This window comes from Acanthisitta chloris, unplaced genomic scaffold, assembly GCF_000695815.1.
Source record: "Acanthisitta chloris isolate BGI_N310 unplaced genomic scaffold, ASM69581v1 scaffold5022, whole genome shotgun sequence".
Classification (NCBI taxonomy): Eukaryota; Metazoa; Chordata; class Aves; order Passeriformes; family Acanthisittidae; genus Acanthisitta; species Acanthisitta chloris.
The window spans coordinates 7,092-24,701 of NW_008662079.1; the positions used below are offsets into that span (position 1 = coordinate 7,092).

General features: G+C 52.0%; 1 protein-coding gene across 1 annotated transcript; it reads left to right on the plus strand.

Annotated features, from left to right (window-relative positions):
• Nucleotides 1-1,107: 1,107 nt before the first annotated feature.
• LOC103798215 (polycomb protein SCMH1-like) lies at nucleotides 1,108-15,875 on the plus strand (the record flags this gene model as incomplete). Its single annotated transcript, XM_009070466.1, has 6 exons — nucleotides 1,108-1,132; nucleotides 3,635-3,703; nucleotides 10,182-10,252; nucleotides 11,516-11,750; nucleotides 14,034-14,122; nucleotides 15,632-15,875. Coding segments are annotated over exons 1-6 (733 nt in total), but the record flags the coding sequence as incomplete, so codon positions are not given.
• Nucleotides 15,876-17,610: the final 1,735 nt, after the last annotated feature.

A 17,610-nucleotide genomic window follows, 5' to 3' on the forward strand; every position in this document is an offset into this window, starting at 1 on the left:
GGAGAGGCACTAAGAGACTACTGTGCACCTTTGGGTTTAGAGTTAGGAGCAACCAGGGAGTTTTTTCCTTTAGAATTTAATAGTCCTGTAGTATTTTCCTTCTCAGAGTGTTGCATGTAAAGGCTGTAGGGCTGCTCTAGAAAATTAAACTCTTCCTTTCTCTTAGGTTTGGAAAAATCCTGCTTTTCTGGATCCCAACTTCTCCCCAAGTTGGATCTGTAAATAACCCTTTAAGCAGCAACTCAGCCCTGAGACAGCTTTTGCTTCCATCCTCCTCCTGTCTGCCCCACTGCGAACAAAATGGACTTAGATTGACACAATTAATCTTTCATGAGTTACTGGAGTGTCAAAACATGCTTTTCCTGGCTTTCCTCAGGGCTTGTTTGTGGCTCAGCTATTCATTTGGGTGTTTTCTGGGAGGGCTTGGTGTGTGCAGCAGGCACCGAGCATGGACTCCCTCTGTGTGTCCAGAACACACCTCTCAGCAACTCTGATTTTCAGGAATATTTGCCTATAACAAAACTGCAAATGCTTTTGCTTGTTGAGGACAGTCCAGGCAAGGAAAGAAAATGCAGAGCAACTTGGCCACTCATGGCAGTGCTAACAGCAAAAGTATTTCCTGGGTCATTGTCCAATTTCTCAGCCTTATTCCCCAGAAGTGCTGTGAGCAATTTCAATTGCAAGTGATGAGCTGGGCATTGCCTGAGCTAATGTTATGTTTCCATGTGTTTTCTTTCATAATTTTTAGCTCTGCCTCCCCTAGTGAGTAGGAGCAGCTCCTCCTTCCGTGGACATGGAGATGGGACTGTGCTCCTCACACTTAGTTATGTGTGTATCCTGCTGCCATGAGTTTGAATTTGTCCAAAAATTGGGGAAGTCTTGTAGTTTCAGGGGGTGGAATGAGCTGTGTGTGTGCACTTGGAAATGCTTCGTGCAACCCTTGGTGACAGAGTGTGTGTTTCCCCCCACAGTGTGCTGAGTTAATGGTGCAGATGACTCTCTGCTCCAAAAGGAGGAATCTTCTAATCTGTGTTTCTTTTGTCCTAGACATCTGCAGTTCTCCAGGAGCAAGCCAGTGCCAGGAGCAGGCCAGCAGCAGGTGGTAGAATGCGGAAACCAGGCCCTCAGAAAGGTGAGCAGTGCTGCCTGGCACAGCCAAGGGCACTGAGCCCCTGTTACCTGGGGGATGTGTGCTTGGAAGCCCAAAACTGAGCTGTGTGCAGAGAACACTTAAACCACACACAGTCCACCCCTGAGCCAGGCAGATGCCAGGGCAGTCCTGCAGCTCCTGGAGCACAGGGTCAGCACTGAGGGTGCTCTGCAGAGCTCACAGCAACACCATCTGCAGTGCTCCCAGCGTGAGGCAGACTGTCCCTGCTGGCACAGGCCTCCCCCTCTAATGAGGCGTGAAAGAGGGACCAGCCCTCCCTGTGCAGAGGGAATGTGTCACGGACACTTCCCAGGTCCCTCAGCCCCTCACACCCCTGGGCCATGCACCCCCAAGCAGCAGGCTGCCTGCAGCTCAGCTGCTCAGGCTTCTTGTGCTCCACAAAAATATTGATTTCCTTCAGTGCTGTGCCATGAATGTGTTCTGGACTGGAGTGATCTCATCCGGGGGTGGGGGAAGGGATAGGCAGGAGAACGCTGCATCCTCCGCAGCTCTTTGTTCACATCTGCTCCATCCTCACTGCCGAGGTTTATGGCAGGAGATTTCTCTCTGAGATTTCTCTCCTGCCTTGATGTTTTTTAAGTATCTCCTTTGCTTCAGTGGTGGTTCATCTTCCACCAGCATTATCCCCCTCCCAAAGCCGCTCGGCCCTTAATGAAGGGGAAATAAATGAAGGCATTGGAGAACGGGGAGCCCTGCTGCGAGGCAGCTGCAGGGCCTGGCCTGAAAGGAGGCAGCTTGATCAGCCAGCAGTGTGCCTGTGGCCTGGGCTGGCTGCATTTAGCCTCACCCCCAGCTAATTCCCTCTGCCCAGTGCCTGCAGCCAGCCTGGCTGTGTGACCTGTGCTGTAGGTTGCAGAGGCAACACCTGCATGGTACACACGTGGGTTCCTGTCCTACTTACCTGCTTTTTGCATAATGCATTGAACTTTTGCTGTTGCTTTTTTTGCCTGCAGAAATTGCTGTGTTTCTTTCCCTCTCTGCTGCTTTTGCAGGCTGCTTAATGAGGAGTTGTGCATGGTAAAGGTTAGGAACAAACTGTACCTTCACCTGCAGAACATGGGGAGAGGCTGCTTGGAGTGTACAGATGCTGTTAGAGCTGTCCTGCAGCACTGAGTGGAACCTTACCCATCCAGGGACTTTTTTTGCTTCTAACTTCAATACTTCATGTGCTTTATTCTTGCTTTCTTAAGGAGATGGCAGAATGCTGTCCTTCCTGGTAATGCATTTCCAGGAGGGGTGTCCTTCCATCCTTGGCATTCATTTATGTCTCTCCCAGGGGGCTCTTTGTCTGGGCCATGTTGTGACGCTGTGGCCATGCTCCACATGTCCCTGGTGTTCATTTAAGGGGTGCTGATTTGACATCTCCTTTGGGCTGGAGGCAGTTGGAGGCTACTGGAGGGAGGGGTAGGTGTAAAACCTACATGCCATCCTGTCCCCTGTGCTGAAAAGAACATGTCAAGAGGAGAAGATTGCAAAAACAACATTCCAAAAGCAATTCCAGACATCTGAAACCTCCCCAGGCCGCTCCAGCAGCAGCTCATGGCCTGTCTCCTCCAGCTAGTTGTCAGATTTCAAACTTGTCCTGTTTTCTTTGTTCTTCCTTTCGCAAGGAGCTGCTTTTTGTGGGGGAAGGCATGTCTCAGAGAACTCACAAACTGTTGTTTACAAGAGCCCTAGAAATGCTCTGTAAAGTCGAGCTGGTGTGCAGCAGCACTGCCAGGGTGCCCAGGCAGGCAGCAGTGGGTATAGGAGCTCAGGGTGAGCTCTGCCATGGCACAGGGATCTGCCATCCCTCCCTTGGGCTGGAGGCAAGGATGAGCATTCCCCACTTCTTGCTCACTTTGCAGAGCTCTTCTTGGGAACTTTCTTTTTGGAACTCCAGGCCCAAAGCTGTTGTGAGCAAAGACAGCTCAGATAAGCTGGTGCTGCTTTGCTGTGCTCTCCCCTGAGCTGTGCAGGGAACAGGGAAACTTGGTGGTGTGCATGGAAAGGGCAGTTGTGCAGGTTTTCAGGGTAGTTCTTTCCTGATCTCCAGAGAGGGTTGAGGCTGTGTAAGACTGGAGTTGACAATAAGGAGCAATTTAGGCTCCACTTCTCAGTGTAGGAGATCCACATGAGCTCTTTTTAGTGGCTGATGTGTTTACTCCTCTCAAGTCCTTCTCCTCATAGCTAAAATGATGGAGCTCTAGCAGTTTGCTGCTCTTTGTGTTACTGCTTGTCACTGGGGGAGAACACTGAGTTGTGGCAACTAGGCAGGAAAATGCAGATACCTCATATCAGGACTTCTCCTGAGCTGTTTAAGGAGGGAAACACACCCCACAGATGAAGGCAAATCATGCATGTTACCTGGGGCCATGGCAGGAGGTTACTCCTCTCCCCTGCAGTGTCTGTAAAGCAGACAGTGTTGGAGAGTGCATTACCTGGGGCCTTTCACTGACACAAATGCTGTGTTTCTTGTCTCAGCCATAGATTGGAAAGATGGTAAAAAGCACAAGTACAGCCGCCCGGCAGAGTCCCCCTCCCAGTACCAAGGTAAGAGAGCTCCCTTCTGTCCCTTCTTTCTGCCCACTACTTTCTCCCCCTTCTTTTCCCCCCCTTTTTTTTGTCCCTTCTTTTGCCCCTTCTTTTTCCTCCTCCTTTTTCCCCTTCTTTCTCCCGTTCTTTCTTTCCTCCTTTTTCTTCCCCCATCATTCTTCCCTCTTGCTTCTTCCTCATCTTTCTTCCTATCCTCTTTCTTCCCCGTTTTACTTCCCCCCTTCTTTCTTCCTCCCTTCTCCCTTTTGTAAAGTGGCTTGGATGTTGGGAAGCTGCAGCATGCCAGGTGGGGTCAGGTTCTGCTCCCAGGGAACAAGGGACAGGGCAAGACGACACGGCCTCAAGTTGTGCCAGGGAAGGTTTCGATTGGATATTAGGGAGTGTTTTTTTGGCTGAAAGGATTGTCCAGCCCTGGTACAGCTGCCCAGAGCAGTGGTGGAGTCATCATCCCTGGAAGCATTCACAAAACATGTGGATGTGGCGCTTGAGGACATGGTTAGTGGTGAACATGATGGTCTTAGAGGTCTTTTTCAAACTTAAGGATTCTGTGATTCTATTCTATGATCTTGTCTGCCCTTGTCTAATCTTACACTGAAGTGCTGTGGATCACAGTTGGGGAAGAATGTTCTCCAGGGACAGGAAGTTTATTATCACCTCTGTCACCCCATGTTGAGCTCCATGTGACGTTGTGGAGCACCATCACAGCTCACATGGCCTCTGTATAGTCAGGAGCATCATGGCAGTTTCCCCTCTGCTCCAACCACTGCACCATTTTCAAGTGTCAGAGGATGAGCTGTTGGTCAGTGCCCACACTGCCCAAAGGTTGGGTGCACATCTCTGTGGAGCTGGGGGTGTTCAGCCTGGGGAAGAGAAGCTCCAGGGAGACCTTGGAGCCCCTTCCAGTGCCTCAAGGGGCTCCAAGAGAGCTGCAGAGGGACTTGGGACAAGGACCTAAGGGACAGGACACAGGGAATGGCTTCCCACTGCCAGAGGGCAGGGATAGATGGGATGTTGGGAAGGAATTGTTCCCTGTGAGGGTGCTGAGGCACTGGCACAGGTTGCCCAGAGCAGCTGTGGCTGCTCCATCCCTGGGAGTGTTCCAGGCCAGGTTGGATGGGGCTTGGAGCAACCTGGGCTAGTGGGAGGTGTCCCTGCCCATGGCAGGGGGTGGGACTGGATGGTCTTTAAAGTCCCATCCAACCCAAACCAGTCTGTGGTCCTGCACTATGAGGGGGTGACCCTGCAGCAGCTTTCTGGCATGGAGCACCTTGTAATCCAGGCTGGAAGGATTTCTGCTCAAAGCTAACACTGAACTGGGGCAGCTCTGAGGAGCAGGAAAGCAGACACTGTGCTGGTGCTTGAAAGCTGTTAGTTTTGGCTCTCACATTGTCCCATTTCTGCTGGGCAGGACAGTGACTAAGGGGGCCTGTGTTACCCATTGCAGCTGGTACCAGTGGAGCATGGATTGATGGACTGAGCAAAGTGCCTGGGAGTTAGAAGGGGTGGGACAGGCAGGAGCTGTGCTGGGTGGTGGCAGAGCCATGCTCAGACATTGGGGACAGCCACTGCCACCTTCAGATGTGTGAGCCCAGACATTCTCTGCTCAGCTTCCTACTGAGTTGGCTCAAACTGCTGGTCTCCTGTGCTGCCTTGCTGCTCCTTAGCACCACACATATGTGCTGTAGACTGTGCTGGAGAGCCTTGATCTGGGCAGGGCACATTCTCCTTCCCAGATGTGACCTGAGGCACACATGCATTGTTTGAGTTGGATTGATGACCCCTGGGGAGCTGAAATGCTAATGGAGTCCAAACCAGACTTCACTTAAAGACACAAACAGAACCTCCATCTTCATTTACATTCTGCACAAAAGATCAACATTAAATGCAACCTGAGGAGAATCCAAACATGAGGGTGCAGAGCTGCATTGTTCACAGCTACTGGAGTTTGACTCCTTTGGGGGTGTGGAGTGTTTGGTTTGGAGTAAATATTTCTGAAGGTTAAGATATCAGAGCCCAGATCTGACTGTGACTGCAAGTAATATCTCCCTTTGGCATGAGCACACAGCAAGGAGCTTTCCCAAGGCCAGCAGAAGTGACAGACAGGTACCAAAGTGGCAGTTCCACAAGGAGACACAGGGACACCATCCTTGGCTCTTGCTTGGCTCACAGAGATGATTGCAGAAACGGAGTGTTTGTCCTTAAGTGTCTTTCCCTCATTTGTTTCTGTGAAGAAGATCTGATGTGCTGGAGAGAGCTGGATAGGGACTTTGGGCAAGGGCCTGGACGGAGAGCACACAGGGAATGACTTCCCATTGCCAGAAGGCAGGGCTGGATGGGATATTGGGGAGAAATTCTTCCCTGTGAGGGTGCTGAGGCACTGGCACAAGTTGCCCAGAGAAGCTGTGACTGCTCCATCCCTGGGAGTGTTCCAGGCCAGGTTGGATGGGGCTTGGAGCACCCTGGGCTAGTGGAAGGTGTCCCTGCCCAGGGCAGGGGGTGGGACTGGATGGTCTTTAAGGTCCTTCCAACCCAAACCATTCCATGGTATGATTCTGTGTATCCAGAGGATCACAGTCCATTCCAACAGGGATCCTTCCAGCTTGTGGCTCTGCAAGGTAGGGGAGGGAACAGGAAAAAGGAAGAGACAGGTGAAATAGAAAGTGATTTTTGGGCTGATAGGACAATCTGCATGTTGTACTGGACACCAGCAGCAGAGGAGCAAGCATTGCATTTTGCTTTTCAGGGTGAGAGAGGATTTCATTCCCTACAGTCAGCTCTGGCCTTGGACACTCCTGCTCCATCCCCAGTAAAGGGACACTTTAGGCCTGGCTGAAGTGATTCCCTGGCAAGTGCAGAGCAGAAAAGCCACCTGGGTGTTTTGAGCCACACTGAGGAAACAGTTACATGTCCAGGCCAGCTCAGAAACAAGCATCTGGCAGACTGACCCATCCTGTCCCTCTGCAGTGAGGCATCCAGTTTGTTAATGTGGGTAAGAATACTGAGAGAATATAAAATACAACACAATTGTCAGTGCTAAGGAGCAAGCCAAGCAAGATGTTCTGTTTGCCTCTGACCTTACAGCCTCCACCCAGAGTGAGGCTGCAGAATGGCACTGGTGGCACCCAGCAGCTTTGGTGTCCTGGGTGTCAGAGGTTCCAGGGGAGCTGAGTGTTGGCAGTGTGCAGGGATCAGTATGTTGAGCAGGATCTGGGTACAGCCCAGCTGAGGGTGAGAGCTCCAGGTGTGATTCATCCCTCCTCCACCACACTCAGCACAGGGCTCAGGTCTGGTGCTCTCCTCCATCAGCGAAGCCTCAATGCATCCTGCTTTTTTGTTTCACAGCTCTCCCTTTGCTGTAAAAAAACCCAACTTCTGTGCTAAGCTATTTTCTTCTCATTCTTCCTGCAGTTCTTAGGTCAAAGCTGATTGTTGATTTGGTTAAGTTTAGGTGAACTGTGAAATTCCTGCTTGAAAAAGGTTATATTGTGAGCTAGATACTATCACTGAGTTAATTTGAACCCATTCCCTATATTCTGTGCAGTTTCCTCTCATGCCTAAGGAGTGGTGGCAGCCTCCAGTTGCAATTTCTGTCCTGGTTTGAGAGTAACCCTGAAAGAGAAGTGCAGCTGTACCTGTGCTGGTTGTGCTGTGTGTGTGTGTGAGGAGGTGGCTGGGAGTGCACAGAGAGGGAGGGAGAGGAGGCTGAATGCTGATCTATCAGCTCTGTCTTCTCTTACAGTTTAGAAAGGTTTTTCTGCTGCTTTTCTTTGCAAATAAATTACCACAACTATGAGTAATAAGAATCAGAGAATCACAGGATCTCCTGAGCTGGAAGGGACCCCCAAGGATCACCAGTCCAACCCCTGCCCTGCCCAGAACACCCCAACAATCCACCCTGGGCCTGAGAGCATTGGCCAAACACTCCTGGAGCTCTGTCAGCCTTGGGGCTGTGACCACTGCCCTGGGGAGCTGTTCAGTGCCCAAACACCTCTGGGGGAAGAACCTTTGCCTAATCTCCAGCCTAACCCTCCCCTGACACAGCTCCAGACGTTCCCTTGGGTCCTAAAGAAGCTGCAGTTGTAGTGCTGTGTGTGTCTTCATATGGTGGTTGGGTCCCAACAGGCTCTACAATTAATCCCCAATCAGTTCCATGCCCAGACAATATTTTTAGAGGCTACAGCTGCCTCAGACATTTACTGCTCCCTCTGGGGTGGTGCAGTGTGGCTCTGCTGTGGGGTGAGCTGCTGCAGGGAGCAGGACAGCCTGGCCTGGTGTGAAGGGAGTGAAAAGTGGAGGGATTAAAACCATGACTACTTTTAATAGGGAGGGATTGAAACCAGCTGAGGGCAGGGGAGGGTTTGTTTTCAAATCAAATTGTCAAGTGCAGCTGATCCTGTTCAAGCCATTGGCTCAGGGCCTGAGGCTGGCACTGCTCACCCACTGCTGTCACTGTGGGCATACTCTGCTCCAGGGTCAGGAGACTCTGCAGGACCATCCTGGACTGGGAGCCCAGATCAGCAACCACAGCTACGGATGGGATGCAGGAGGTGTTTCCAGGCTGGGAGTTGCTCTGCCTGTTTGCTCCACATTATTCATACAAGGAGTTTCATTGACCTGAGTGTAAAATCATCTCTTCAATTAAAGCAAACCCATGTTGGTTTGTGAGAGCATCGTTGCAGTAACTCACTGGATTTCTTTATTTACCTGGTGTGAGACTGACTGAAAGGAAAACATTTCCAAAGGATGGAACTGAGTCCTCTGGAGCATGGAGAGCTGCTGTCAGTCTGTACACAGAGATCCTTAGCCAATGTGGCAACCAAACTGTATTTTCCATTTGTTTTCCCTGTGTCTAACAGTCTGCTAGTCATCTGCATGGGAGGTGGCAAGAAAGCAGCATTCCTTCTATTTATTTGGAACCTGTGGATTATGAAGGCTCCTCTGTGCATGAGGCAGTACTGGAGCAGTGAGTGCTGACCTTACTGCCTTAATTTTCAGAGGTGTGATGTGCACTGCAGTAACTAAAACAGCCTTAATGCAGCTTTTGTTTGGAAAATAGACTGATTCAAACTTGCCGTGGCTCAGAGAGGCAGGGGCTGACTTGAATTGTGCTGCCACCAATGCTTCTGAAATGCCTTGAAAACAGTGGTCTCCTGGGAGCTGTTGAGATGAATACAAGTGAATGTCATGCTGGAAGGATCCTCTCCAGCTGCTCAGTTTAAATGGCAAAAGTCATGATTTGCTCAGATCACAGGAGCTTTTAATTCCTCATTTAATCACAGCTTTCCCTGGGTGGCATATGTCTCACCCTCCCTGCTGCATGTGGGGAAGCTGCAGGCAGGGATGAAATGAGCTTCCCCCGACAGCAGCACTCGGTGAAGGAGAGTTGGTGTTGGGTGTGAGTTGCTGAGCTCAGTAAATCAGAGTTTCATAGTATGTTAAGGGGGTTGGTATGGACCTCAAAGATCCTCTAGTCCCAGCCCTCTGCCCCTGCCCCCAGAGCAGGTTGCTCAAGGCTTTAGCCACCCTGGCTCTGAACACTGCCAGGGTTGGGGCAGCCACAGCCTCCCTGGGCAACCTGGGCCAGTGTCTCACCACCCTCACAGGGAAAACTTCTGCCTAAGATCTAACCTAAATTTCCCCTTTCCATTTCTCCCCATTGCTCCTTATCCTGTCCCTGCAGTTCCTAACCAAGAGTCTCTCTGCAGCTTCCCTGGAGCCCCTTCAGCTCCTGGCAGGTTGGTCTGAGCTCTCCACACAACCTTCTCTTCTCCAGGCTGCACAGCCCCAACTCTCTCAGCCTGTCCTTGTACAATCCCTGTTTGGAGGGTCCCTGCTCCCATCCTGCCCAAGCTGAGCACTCCATGGGCACTTCAGGAAGTGAATTGCTGCCCTGTCCACTGATTGCTGGGACTGACTGGTCCCTGCTCCAAGCTGCTGACCTGTGGGGCAGGAATTGTGTGTGCTGAAACAGGGGGACCATACAGTCAGCACAGAGCAGGTTCCTGACGATTTAGGAGTCACAGAGTGGCTTGGGTTGGAAGAGACCTTAAAGATCACCCAGTTCCAGCTGCCAGTTTGGACTCCTTGTACCCCACAGTGACCGTGGGCAGTCCCCAGTCTGGGTGATGTGTTTAACAATGGTTTTTCAGGGCAGTTGTCTGGAGGACTCTATGCACTCCCATCTGTGCTGCGTGTTTCCCATGAAGGTGTGGGTTGTTATCCTGGCTCTGTGCAGCCCCTTCCAGGCAATGTGGAGGCAGGAGGATGCTGAAGGCAGCACTGGGCTTTGTTCTGCCTGTCAGCTGCAGCTGTAAATCTTCTGTGTTCACAAACATCAGAGGTTCCTGATGAAAACGTGTTGCCTGTGAGCACCTCCTCTGTGAGCAGTGCAGAACTGCTGCTGGTAGGGGTCTGGCCAGCTCTGAGATCGTTGCTCATCTGTTCCTGTTTGAATCCTGTTGTTTTCACTTCTCAGGTCACTTCACCTGGGAGAAATACCTGAAAGAGACATGTGCCATCCCAGCTCCTGCCCATTGCTTCAAGCAGGTAAGAGAGTAAAAGCAAGAAAGGTCAAGGGCAGTGTTCCACTGCGGCCCCAGGAGTTCTGTGCCTGGGACAGGCCTGTAGTTTTGCAAGGAGGATACCTGAGGATATCAGAGACTTGATAGAAATCCAAGTGTGCTGAAGCAAAGATAGAAGAGATACATTTAGGTCATGCAAATCTTAGAGCAGCAGAGAGGATTTTACTCTCAGATGTGCATGATGGGGACAGAGGATGTTTTTACTCTGCCAAGCACAGGCCCTTAGAGGAAGGGTCCTGAGTAGGCTGGGATCCTGATTGGGATGGGTCCTGCCCCATAAGATTTCCTGCAGAATTCCCCCAGTCTTTGTGACTGGAATAGCAGCCCCTGGACAGCAGGTGCTGAGCACAGAGGAGGTCGTGCTGAGTGCTGAGTATGCAGGAGTGAAGCTGGGGTACACCTAGGGCTGGGCAGAGGGGCAGCAGCACAGGGAGTGTTTGCTTGGGTCTGAGTTGGCTGGGTCAGTCTTCCAGGAACAGGGCTGATCCCCCTGTGGGGCCACACCTTGAATCCTGGGAGCAGTTTGGGACCCTCACAATAGGAAAGACATTGGTGCTGAGTGTGTGCAGAGAAGGGAATGCAGCTGGGGAAGGGGCTGGAGCACAAGGAGTGGCTGAGGGAGCTCAGCCTGGAGAAAAGGAGGCTCAGGAGGGACCTTCTGGCTCTCTACACCTGCCTGCCAGGAGGTGCAGCCAGGTGGGGTCAGGCTCTACTCCCAGGTAATAAGCGGCAGGACAAGAGGATGCACCTTAAGCTGTGTCAGGGGAGGTTCAGGTTGCTTATTAGGGAAAATTTCTTCCCTGAAAGGGTGGTAAGGCACTGGCACAGCTGCCCACAGAGTCATCATCCCTGGAAGTGTTCAAAAAACAGAGATGTGCTGCTTGGGGACATGGGTTGGTGGTGGCCTTCGCAGCACCGATGGAGCAGTTGGGCTTGATGATCTTGGAGGGCTTTTCCAGCCTTAATGATTGTGTGACTCCAAGAGAAGAGTGTGGTTCCCTAGATGATGCAATGTGGAAGGACTGTGGTCTGTGGTGCAGACTTTCCAGGGCTTGCTGAGCTTCCTGTGCTGCTCTGTGTGCTCTGTGCTCCTGAGCTGTGTCTGGAGGATACTCTCAGGCTTCGGTGGACTCGGTTTCAATGCTCTTAGTGCTCGAACTTTGTCCCTGAGCAGGTGCAGGCACTGGTGTCTCTAAGTACTAAGTACTCTCTGTTCCTCTCTGTGCAGTCATACACTCCCCCCACCAATGAGTTCAAGATCAGCATGAAGCTGGAGGCTCAGGACCCACGGAACACCACGTCCACGTGCATTGCCACCGTGGTGGGGCTGACGGGCGCGCGCCTGCGCCTGCGCCTCGACGGCAGCGACAACAAGAACGACTTCTGGAGGCTGGTGGACTCTGCTGAGCTCCAGCCCATTGGCAACTGTGAGAAGAATGGGGGGATGCTGCAGCCTCCCCTGGGTGAGTTTGGCTGTAACGCAGGGGGTGTGCTGGGAAGGACCCTGGTGGTGTATAGATCTGTGCTTGGGACAGAGGCTCATGGCCTGCGCCTGCCTACACTGACATAGAGCACATACACAGACAGATGTATCCCACACGAGGTCTGGATTTCCATGTGGACATGATGACATGGATAGGAAGATGATGTAGAGTGTAGATGAAAGCTCTCCACACTGAGGTGAGCTGTTTGCCTTCCTTGTAGCTCAAGCTCAGGATTGTTGCCTCGAGAGGCTGTGGCTGCCTCATCCCTGGAAGTGTTCCAGGCCAGGTTGGATAGGGCCTGGAGCAACCTGGGCTAGTGGATTGGAACAAGATGCATTTTAAGGGCCTTTCCAGCCCAAACCATTCCATGATTCCATGTTTATGTTAGCACCAAATCTGCCATTTTTTTCTGTTCCCTTCATGCCTGCTGCTGTGCCTCTGTTTGAAGTCTCAGTCCCAGGGTGCAGCCCATCAGGTGTGGGTACCTGGCCCACCTGTCCCCGTGGGTTGCTCCGTGCCGTGCCTGGACTGTGCCAGCAGATGTCACCAAGGGGAACAAACTCCAGAGCCAAACTCGCTGCTGTGTGTTCCAGAGGAGAGGAGCAGCGGTTGGGAGAGGGCTGGGAGCTCTGCTCTCTGTGCCCTGATCTGCTCTGTGTGCCTGGCTCTGGACTGTGGCACATGCTTAACCTCGGACCAGACAAGAGGGCAGGTTTAGATTAAATGTTAGGAAGAAAGCCTTCCCTGTGAGGGTGGTAAGGCACTGGCACAGTTTGCCCAGAGCTGTGACTGCTCCATCCCTGGAAGTGTTCCAGGCCAGTTTGGATGGGGCTTGGAGCAGCCTGGGCTAGCAGAAGGTGTCCACCGTGGCAAGGGGTGGGATGAAATGAGCTTTAAGGTTCTTCCAACCCATTCCAGTCTGTGGTTCTGTGACAAGAGAGGTTCTCTTACACCCAGCATAAAGACAAGTAACAGAGAGCTAGTGCTGCAGTTGTCCTTCCAGCCTGCAGAGTGCAAGGGCTAAGGAAAACCAGCAAGGATTTTTTATGTTCCTTGTAGTATTTCCCATGTTCAGCAGCTGCTGCTCCTTCTTTACATAGATAATTCCAGTGACAGGACCCAGGAAATGGTCTGGAGCTGTGTCAGGGGAGGGTCAGGCTGGAGATTAGGCAAAGGTTCTTCCCCCAGAGGTGTTTGGGCACTGGAACAGTTCTGCAGGGCACTGGTCACAGCCCCAAGGCTGACAGAGCTCAAGGAATGTTTAGCCCATGCTCTCAGGCCCAGGGTGGATTGTTGGGGTGTCCTGGGCAGGGCAGGGGTTGGACTGATGATCCTTGGGGATCCCTTCCAGCTCAGGAGATCGTGTGATTCACATAAAAGGTTATATTTGCCCCTCTGGGAGCTGAGCTTCCCCATTCCCTGAGGCTGTGGCTTGCTGGGTTGGTTTCCAAGCTGCTCTGACAGGGCTGGCAGAGTGGCCTGTTCTGAGCAAGATGTGTTCTGGCATTGCATCCTTGGCAAAGCTTTGCATGGGCTGCTCTGCCAAGGTCCTGTCCCAGGGTTACCTTCAAAACCTGACAAACACAGACCAAACACAGCTGAGCAGTATAAATTGCCTGTGCTGGAAGATACACATTTAGCAGAGATGTTTCATGATGTGCAGAACCTTCTGCCAGTTGTGTAGTCATACTCAAGAGCCACAGACTCAGAGCATGTGCCTTTGCTTTGTTCTTCCCATAAGCCCTTCCTGTTATTTCTCTACTTCTCTTTCACAGAAGGTGTCAAGCTCAAACCTGCCATTCCTCCCTGGAATGGCTATATCTGTTTCCCAGCCAAGCCACAGCCTCTTTATTTCTTCAGGTTAGCTTGCCTGCAGCTCACACTGAGGGTGGAGGAGGCCACCCAGAAGCTGAGATTCCTTATTGAGTCAGAAATTCCATAGCCTGAATAGTGGATTCCATCCACTTGCTGATTCATGTCTCCCTGTAGCAGCATCCCTGGAGCTGCCAGCTGACCAGCTTTGCCTGGTCAGTGCACAGACTGTTGTTACAGCAAGTGAACATTGCAGTCAGGCACCTCCAGATGTTTCTTTTCAATGACATCATGCTTTGTGTTGAGAGGATCTGGAATGGGTCAAAGCAGACCCTGCAGCATGAGGAGGAGGGTGGAGTGGGATCACAGTTCCAATCAGAGCAGGGATATGCTCCCACACCCAGTGCCCCCCACAGCCTTACGGTGTCCTCTCTGCTTCCTTCCCCGCAGGCTTTCGGCTGAATGCCTCCTCCTGGCCCATGTTCCTCCTGAAGACTCTGAATGGAGCAGAGATGGCTCCTGTCCGGATTTTCCACAAGGTATTTGACTCTGCACACCCTTGTGGCATGGCCCCTTCACTGCAGAGCAGCACGTCAGAGCTGGGGTCTGGGGAGAGCTGGGCTGATGCCCGAGGAGGTGACACTGCTGCTGCTCTGGGACAGACCTGTGCCCTCTCCAGCTGTGCCACAGCAATGTCAGGATGCAGCCAGAGCTCTGCTAAGGAAGTGACTTGGGCTTCTGTGCTCAGGCTTGAGACATGAGCTTGTGTTTCACTGAGGCTGCAGGTGCTCCTCAGAATGGGGAATACAGGATGGGAAAGTCAGCACCCCTCTGAAACTGTTCCATGTGCCAGAGCAGATATTGCTGTGAGGCAGCACAGCCATGGTTTGTGTTCTCACACCTTTAGTGCAGCCAGAGAGAGAAGCCAGGCTAGAGGTGTATGCTGGGGGATAGGTTGGGATGGGATGCCTGGTGAAGTGGATTGCAAGAGCAAGCCCCACATAGGGGTAGATGGCAGATCTCTCACAGAGCTGGAGGTGGGGGAAGAATGATGGAGAGACACTGTCATATCTCAGGGTTTCCTGCTCTGAGATAACAAGGGGAGAGCTTCCTATGGAGCTCTGTCTTTGGAGCTCTGTTTTCTACCCGTAGTGCATGACAGAACAGTCCCAGGGCACAGTGCTCACGGGACACTCCCTGGGGCTGGTGCAGCAGCCAGGTGAGGGCAGAGCAGGCAGTAATGGACTTCATTGCCTTGACCTAAAAGGCTATGTAGCTGTGCCAGTGTGTACACATCTCTTGGGGTTCAAATCCAGCCCACTAACTCCCTTCTTCAGGTGCTCATGGAGGTCAGTTTGGAATCATAGAATTTTAGGGGTTGGAATGGAGCTCAGAGATTACTCAGTGCCAACCCCCTGCCCTGGGCAAGGACATCTCCCACCAGAGCAGGTTGCTCAAGGCTTTAGCCAACCTGGCTGTGAACACTGCCAGCTGCTTGAAGAACAAAGACAGAAATAGATTTATGAATGTAAAAGGATGCACTATGTTGGTTTATGGTGTCCAGTTGTGTGTCTTCTCAAGTGGCTTTTCAATTGATCAAGGGACAGCAGTATAGATTGATAGAATCTCCCCATTATCAAGATTGGAGGAGACCTCTAAGATCTTCGAGTCCAGCCCTTAAACTTTTTCTGATGTAACCCTTAAATCCTAAACCATATCATCCAGTGCCACATCCAGACACTTCTTATAAACTTCCAGGGCTGGTGACTCCTGCTGCTGAGGACACAGCCCTGGTGTGGGAACACACTGACATAGCCCTTTGAGCACATTTTCCACTTCTTCTTGCAGGAACCACCATCTCCATCCCAAAACTGCCCTTAAACTTTTTCTGATGTAACCCTTAAATCCTAAACCATATCATCCAGTGCCACATCCAGACACTTCTTATAAACTTCCAGGGCTGGTGACTCCTGCTGCTGAGGACACAGCCCTGGTGTGGGAACACACTGACATAGCCCTTTGAGCACATTTTCCACTTCTTCTTGCAGGAACCACCATCTCCATCCCAAAACTTCTTCAAGACAGGTATGAAGCTGGAGGCAGTGGACAGGAAGAACCCTCACTTCATCTGCCCGGCCACCATTGGGGAGGTGAGAGGTTCTGAGGTCCTCATAACATTTGATGGCTGGAGAGGTGCCTTCGATTACTGGTGCCGATATGATTCCCGGGACATCTTTCCCGTAGGCTGGTGCTCGCTGACTGGAGATAATCTGCAGCCCCCTGGTACTAAAGGTAAGGCCCATGTTGTTGCTTAGCTGGCTTCCTCCTCCACTCAGCTCTCAGAGAGCAGCAGCACAGGCAGAGGCCCCAGATCATACCTAGGGCAGGGAAGCAGCCTGGGGTCGAGGTGCTAGGGAGCAACTATCCATAAGGATGGGCAGGATGATGGTTCTGGGCAGTGCTGGGGCTGTGCAGCATTGCTGAGCTCTGCTCCTCTTCAGGATTTTCTTGGAGCCTTTCCTGCATCTTTGCAACACATATTCCTTCGGAGTTGTGCTCTGGGGACTGGATTGTCTATAGTGGAGTACTGATTTCTCTGAAGCTGCAGGACTGTGCTGTTTGAATTTGTGATGGTTTTCTTGCTCTGCCTTACGCTGTGGCTGTGGGAAGAGCAGGTGTGGTGCAGGTTGTACCTGCCTTGCTCCTAGGACTGGGATTGTTGGGTAGACTAGGGAATGTGCTGCCATGCAGAGGCCCTCAGCGTTGGCTGTGTTGATCCTCAGACACATCTCTAGCTTAGTCACATTGCAGTTGTGTTCAGGCCCAGGGAGTTGTCACTGTCCCCAGGCATATCCCTCTGGCATTTGCTGGCTGGCACGTGCCTGTCAGAGAAATGAGAGGCAGGAAAGCAGCCTGTGCCAGAGCTGAAGGGTTGCTGAGGAAAGGCCTTGCTCTGACAAAATTGTTCCTCTGGAAAATCCAGGGCCATCTGATGCTGCCGTTGATGTGAGAGCTCTGTGCTCCATGCTGCAAGGTCTGTGTTTGTGGATTGCCTGAGGACATCTCTCATGGCCCGTGTGCAAACCAAGCTGGGGATCCACTTGGGTGGGGATGATTCCTGTTTGGCTTGGATTTCTCCATTTGGCCTTGATGTTCCCAGCCTCTCCCTCTCTTCCCACTGGTTGTTTGCCCACTGCCACCCTGCAGGCTCTGCAGGGCTCTGGGGTTCTCCTGGCCAGTGCCCGACCCCTCCAGCAGTGCCCTGGGGTCAGGGGCTCTCTCTGAGCATCTCCAAGGTGCTTCTGAGGTACTGCATAAGTGGCTAAAGGCATATTTGTGTTGGGTGGAGCTTTCCTGGCAGTAGAGTGGGGGTGGAAGGTGCCTTCTCAGGAGAAGTGGGAACCTCCATCTCCCCCATGGTGCAGGAAGCTCTATGCTTCCCCTTGCTAAGGGCTGTGAGTGAGCAGAGCCCAGTTATTATCCAGAAATAACACCCCGTCGTGGGCCTGGTGCTGGTAACTTGGAGCCATCCTGAGAAGCTTCCTGCACTCCCTCCTTGGCATGTGGCAGTGGCAGGTTCTCCCTGTTGCTCCATCAGCTCCATCAGCAGTGACTCTGCAGTTCCTGCTGGTGTACAAATAATGACCCTCAAAGTCACATCTTCCCACTCCCAGGCAGGGGCAGCCCTTGCTCTCAGGCACATTTCTGCTCTTTGCCCTTTTTTTCAAGTCCTGGGACAAGAGCAGGGGTTGGCAAGGCTTGCATGAGCCATGCAGCAGTGCTGTGGAGTCAGGATCAGCCTTGTCTGTGGTATTTTACTCCCCCTTCTGTGGCTCTTCCCTCCCTTTTGAATGAGAATCTCCTCCAACAATCAAGATTGGAGGAGACCTCTAGGATCATTGAGTCCAACCATTAACCTGTCACTGCTTTAACCCTTAAACCCTAAATCATAGCCTCCAGTGCCACTTCCAGACACCTCTTAAACACCTCCAGGGCTGGTGACTCCACCACCTCCCTGGGCAACATC